This window comes from Arachis duranensis, chromosome 9, assembly GCF_000817695.3.
Source record: "Arachis duranensis cultivar V14167 chromosome 9, aradu.V14167.gnm2.J7QH, whole genome shotgun sequence".
Classification (NCBI taxonomy): Eukaryota; Viridiplantae; Streptophyta; class Magnoliopsida; order Fabales; family Fabaceae; genus Arachis; species Arachis duranensis.
Window position 1 is genome coordinate 99,229,307 of NC_029780.3, and position 6,722 is coordinate 99,236,028.

At 40.7% G+C, this 6,722-nt stretch overlaps 1 protein-coding gene across 1 annotated transcript; it reads right to left on the reverse strand.

The window, feature by feature from the left end:
- Window positions 1-565: 565 nt before the first annotated feature.
- Window positions 566-1,405, reverse strand: LOC107466394 (uncharacterized). Its single transcript, XM_016085369.1, has one exon. It carries the CDS (start codon window positions 1,403-1,405, stop codon window positions 566-568), a length of 840 nt encoding a protein of 279 aa, XP_015940855.1.
- Between the last annotated feature and the right edge of the window lie 5,317 nt (window positions 1,406-6,722).

Consider the following 6,722-nt stretch of genomic DNA (forward strand, 5'->3'; position numbering starts at 1 on the left):
TCATATGTTTTGGAAAGTGGATGTTCACCCAGTGTGGTTTGCAACCACATTGATCCCAATATGGGACTCGTTCACCTGAGAAGCCGACCAAGTCTCTACGCATTGGTTAGAGGATGTTGTCGCTGAGCTTCATCTTTTGAAAGGTGGAATAAAATAGAACATCGGCGCTACTCCCCGAATCCAGGAGTACCTTCCTCACCAGGAGATCTCCTAATTGAAGAGAGATGACTACAGGGTCATCCATATTTTGGATATTGCAATCAAAATCAGCTCGTGTAAATGTCATTTGTGGAAATTGGGGCACAATTTGGGGTTCATACTATAGTCCATCCACCGAATATATTGCTCAGAAAGATCGTTTTTTGGCCGAGTTTGATGATCCTCCACTGCCATATCCTCCTGAGATACAATTGATTATACCTCGAGGTTGTTCATATTGGCTTGAGGATGCCTTCTCCTTTCCTCGGTTTTGTTGTTCGGACGAAGTATTGCTTGTGGAAGATGGTGTACGCCTCTATATGTGACCTCCTATGTATTTGTCAAGGTGACCTTGCCGAGCTAGCCATTATAAGAGGTCTTTTGCCACTACACATTCGTCAGTGGTGTGGCCATGCTTTTGGTGAAAAGCGCAATATTTGGATTTGTCCACATTCTTGGTATCTTGATACGTACCGGCGTTCCTTGGTGGCTTGATCAATTTTGGGTTCAGAATCTCTTTGATTATGTTCTCTCGCTTCATATTGAACTGCGTGTAAGAATCAAATCGAGGGGTTATTTTGAAATTTCTCTTACTATTTTGCGTCTTATCGTCGTCTCGGTAGTATGCTTTGTCGGACTTCCGAGCTTGTCTAAGCTCCTCGATATCAATTTGTCCCTTGGCCTTTTCACGAAACTCGGCAAGGGTTTTTGGCTTGGCTACCGCAATGGTCTCTTGGAAATTTTCTGGCCGAAATCCGCTCTTGATGGCATGCAGATGGACCTCGGGGTGGAGGTCTGGTATGCTTATTGCGACCTTCGTGAACCTAGTCATATAGTCTTTCAAGCTCTCATTCTGTTTCTGCTTGATTGTATTCAGATAATCTGAATCATGCAGATAAATTGCAGATCCAGCGAAATGATCTTCAAATAGTTTGGCCAGCTCCTGAAATTGCGAGATAGAACCTGCAGGCAAAGCACAAAGCCAGTCAAGTGCAGGACCGTCTAAATAATTCAGAAAACAACGGCATAAAATAGGATCAGATGCACCGTTAACGATCATTATTGTTCGGAATTTCTTGAGGAACTTCTTTGGGTCTCCGAGCTCGTCATAAGGGGTGAGGGTCATTGGTAAGGTGAATCTTTGTGGTAGTTTGAAGTTCATCACATCTGGTGTAAATGGTCCCACAGAATTGTCGGGCTTCCTCATTTCACGGCTCAACCCGAATAGTTTTAGAAACATGAGAGGGGTGATGAGAGGATTTTTGCGCGGTCTAAAAATTTACAAATAAATCCTCATTGCAAGTATAGCTTCTAGACCAACAAGAATCCCTTCGTGCAAAAGTTTTGGTTGTCACAAGTAACAAACCCCTAATAAAATTGATAACCGAAGTCTTTAAACCTCGGGTCGTCTCTCAAGGAATTGCAGGGAGGTGTTCTTATTATTGGTTATGCAAATCATGTGAATTGGGGTTTTAGATTGAGAAATAAGAAGAGAAAATTGCAAAGAAAATAATTAATAACAATAAAAAGCCTTGACTAGGAGAAGATTAATCGGAAGTTCTATCCTTGTTAGAATCTCTTAAGAGTAATAGTAAAAGGTTGTTGTTATTACTTAGTTAACCCTTACCGAATAAGGAAAAGTCAAGTTGAGAACCAACTTCTATTCACCAGTCCTAATCCTTTCCCTTGGGAAGGAATAGCGTTAGAAATTAGAGAGCCAGCCAACAACTTCCAATTACAATTTAACTCTTGAGTCTTCCAACTCAAGGGTCTCCTATTAATCAACTCCAAAATCAAGTTGAAAATCTACTCTACTAACATGGATGCCATTTTCATATCTATGTAATTTGGAATTAAATTAGGAGCAATTAAACAAATAGTAAATTTAAATGGAAATGTACTATGGAATAAATGAAAATATAAGAATCCTAAATTAAAGGAACATTGAACCTGGAATCTGAGAAGAAAATAGATCTGAAACTGAGAGAAATCCTAAATCCTAAAACCTAGAGAGAGGAGAGAGCCTCTCTCTCTACAAACTACATATAAAACATAAAATTGTGAGTAAACAGTAGTGTATGAATTTTTTTCTTGATTCCCCCACTTTGTAGCCTCTAATCTGTGTTTTCTGGGCCAAAAACTGGGTCAAAAACTGGCCCAAAATTGCCCTCAGCGATTTTTGTTAATTCTGCAGATCGCACATGTCATGCGTACGCGTCAGTCATGTGTACGCGTTGTTTGGCGTTTTTTTCTTTGTCACCCATACGCGTCAGTCACACGTACGCGTTCCTGGTGTTTTGCGCTTGGCACGCGTCCGCGTCGTCCATGCGTCTGCGTCGCTGCCATTTTCTTCAAAACTTCATTTTCGCGCATTCCTTCCACTTTTGCATGTTTCCTTTCTGTCCTCTAAGCCATTCCTGTCCTATAAAGCCTGAAAATACTTAACACATGGATTACGGCATCGAATGGTGATAAAAGATAATTAAAATTAACAGTTTTAAGGTCCAAGAAACATGTTTTCACATATATCAAAGAATAAGGAAGGAAAATGTAAAACATGCAATTTACATGAATAAGTGTGAGATTAGTGGATAAAATCCACTCAATTAAGGACAAGATGTACCACAAAATAGTGGTGCATCAAGGGGTTAGAGTGGTGTTCCTCGTCCTCTAGTTGCGGTTAACGAGCATTGTTATTTTTGATCCGGGCATTGTTCAATCTGGCGATTTGGGTAGCCATTCTTTGATTCTCTTCCGCCATACGCTGGTTGGCCTGTTGTAGCTCGGTTACCATCCGAAGGAGTTCAGACAGGGAAGGAGGTGGTACATTAGCCATGGATACAGGTGAAGGTAATGGGACTAAAAGAGAAAAGATCTATCTTCCCGGTCCCACGGTGGGCGCCAATTGTTCTTGCTTGGGGAACAAGCTGGCTCTCATGACGAAAGATTGCCTAGCTATTTCCTTGGAGGCTGAATTGTCAATCCTTCTAATTCCGAGCTTTTCCTTTGAGGAGGCGTGAGGTTGTAAGCAATGAAGAGGGGAGGAGTGTACCTGCAAAGGCACTCCAATGCTTAAGTCAGTATTGTGTATTGAAAACTTGTCCGAAGAAGATCTTTACCTTGCTTTTGTATGGTGAGCTCTTAGTCAGTTACGGTTCGAGCATTTATGTCGATTTGGAGGGTATTGGTAATGTATCCAATCATTGTACCGTTTGGTCGGCGGTTACGATTGAAGCATTATTTGGTTGAGTTATAGCTCATAAAAACCGAGCTGTAACATATGATACCGAGTTATAACTTGTATTTGTAACTGCCATATGAGAAAGATAAGTTTATACATTCTATAAAACTGGAAGCCCACTGCTCCTCTTAGGTATGAACAACTCTACTTTAGAATACTGATCTCTTACTTCTCTAATTTGGGCATTGCAGTGTTATTGTATGTATTACTTATACGTTGTTTCCAAAATTTGTTTAACCTAGTCGCCTGGCTGAATAGGTCCCCGGCAACCATCTATCAACAGATCAGGTAATCCTTTGGACCCGGTTGAACATTGGCATCATTTGTTGATTATAGGCTACATGGTCGGCGACTCCGAAAAGCCTCCCTTGACCAAGCCAAAATCAAACCACCACCAAAACCTAAATCAACACACCCAAATCAAGAACTGAAAAGAACGGGCCGCGGGGCCATGGAAGGGTAGCTAGTATGATCCACACAAAAGTAACCTCTTGCGCAACCGAGACAACAATCATATGAAGATGAACGATGGTCAAATGGCAGCAAGTCATTTGGCGGCTGAGGCGAGAATACGAACCACATAATCCAAGATCTTCGACATCGATTCCAAACTATGGAAGGAAGAATTGCCACCAATGAGCACTATTAGCCAGAACACACAAGCGAGGGGGTCTCACAGACAGCATTCCAAAAACACCCGAGAGCATGATCTCTAAACAAACGCCATGAAAGACGAAAAGATTGAAACTCTTCCTGAGAAACCAAAAACCCTAAATCCTAAACTCGAAACGGTAATAATAAAAAATCTCAAAGGGACCCCAAATGAAATAGGAATGAGCATGCAGTGATAGGAGCAGCCCCTTCACTGAAAAAATCCTGAAAGTCAGACTGTCGAAAAACTTTGACAAACTGATTGAAATGAAATATGATGGCACCAAGGATCCTCAAGAACACATAACCACATTTAAGGCAAGGATGAATCTCGAAGGAGCACGGACATTGTCTGGTGTTGCGCTTTCCCGATAACCCCATCCAGAGTAGCCATCAAATGGTCTAACGCGTTACCAAAAGTCTTGATCACATGCTTTAACAACATATCAAAAATGTTTTTAGCACAATTCACCACACAGATTGCCAAAGCTAAGCACCCAATCAACTTGCTAGGAATCATCTAATGACTCGATGAGCCAACAAGGAGATACTTAGATAGATTCAACAATGAATGCCTAGAAATCGACGGATTAACAGATTCGAGCGCAAGTCTCTGTTTGACCAACAGGCTGATGAAAGGAAGCATTTAATGACAAAACCAGTCTGGACAATACAAGAAATTCAGAGCATAGCTCAGAAATACATCAATGATGAAAAGGTTAGCCAAGTCATGAATGCTAATAAATGGCAACACAACAATACGGCACTGGTGCACGAAATTGCAATCACACTTTTGCAATACCGCACAACTAACCAGCAAGTGCACTGGGTCGTCCAAGTAATACCTTACGTGAGTAAGGGTCGATCCCACGGAGATTGTCGGCTTGAAGCAAGCTATGGTTATCTTGTAAATCTTAGTTAGGATATCAGAAATTATCAGGATTGATTGTGAAAAGTAAAAGAACATGAAATAAGTACTTGTTTTGCAGTGATAGAGAATAGGTTGAGGTTTTGGAGATGCTCCATCTTCTGAATCTCTGCTTTCCTACTGTCTTCTTCTTCAAACACGCAAGGCTCCTTCCATGGCAAGCTGTATGCAAGGGTTTCACCGTTGTCAGTGGCTACCTCTCATCCTCTCAGTGGAAATGTTCAACGCACCCTGTCACGGCACGGCTATCCATCTGTCGGTTCTCAATCAGGCCGGAATAGAATCCAATGATTCTTTTGCGTCTGTCACTAACGCCCCGCCTTCAGGAGTTTGAAGCTCGTCACAGTCATTCAATCATTGAATCCTACTCAGAATACCACAGACAAGGGTTAGACCTACAGCAGAGCTCCTCACCCCCAACCATGGGGTTTAGAGACTCATGCCGTGGAAAGTACACAAAGAAACGTGTAAAGTGTCATGAGGTACAGATATAATGTCAAAAGATTCTATTAATAGTGAACTAGTAACCTAGGGTATACAGGAATGAGTAAATGACGTAAAAATCCACTTCTGGGTCCACTTAGTGTGTGCTTGCGCTGAGCATTGAAGCTTTCATGTGTAGAGACTTTTTCTGGAGTTAAACGCCAGCTTTCATGCCAGTTTGGGCGTTTAACTCCAATTTTTATGCCAGTTCCAGCGTTAAACGCTGGAAATTCTGAGGCTAATTTGCCACGCCGGTTTGGGCCATCAAATCTCAGGCAAAGTATGGAGTATTATACATTGCTGGAAAGCCCAGGATGTCTACTTTCCTACGCCAAGCAACTAAAAATCAAAATAAGATAAAAAGAAGAGAATATACTATAGACTCCAAAATATCAAGGAAACTCAGCTCCAATTAGATGAGCGGGACTAGTAGCTTTTTGCTTCCGAACAGTTTTGGCATCTCACTTTATCCTTTGAAGTTCAGAATGATTGGCATCTATAGGAACTCAGAACTCAGATAGTGTTATTGATTCTCCGAGTTAAGTATAATGATTCTTGAACATAGCTATGTCATGAGTCTTGGCTGTGGCCCAAAGCACTCTGTCATCCAGTATTACCACCGGATCCATACATGCCACAGACACATTCTTGGGTGAACCTATTCAGATTATGACCCAGCTTTGCTAGAGTCCCCAATTAGAGGTGTCCAGTGTTCTTAAGCACACCCTTTTTTCCTTGGATCACAACTTTATTTCTTTATTTTTCTTCTATTTCTTCTCTCTTTTTTTCGTTTTTTTATCACACTGCTTTTTCTTGCTTCAAGAATCAATTTGATGATTTTTCAGATCCTCAATAACAGTTCTCCTTTTCCATCATTCTTTCAAGAGCCAACAATTTTAACATTCTTAAAACAACAAATTCAAAAGACATATGCACTGTTCAAGCATTCATTCAGAAAACAAAAAGTATTGTCACCACATCAAACTAATTCAACTAGTTTCAAAGATGAATTCAAAATCCTGTACTTCTTGTTCTTTTGTGATTAAAGCATTTTTCATTTAAGAGAGGTGATGGATTCATAGGACATTCATAGCTTTAAGGCATAGACACTAAGATACTAATGATCATGTAATAAGACACAAACATAGATAAACATAAGCATAAAAATTCGAAAAATAGAAAATAAAGAACAAGGAGATTAAAGAACGGGTCCACCTTAGT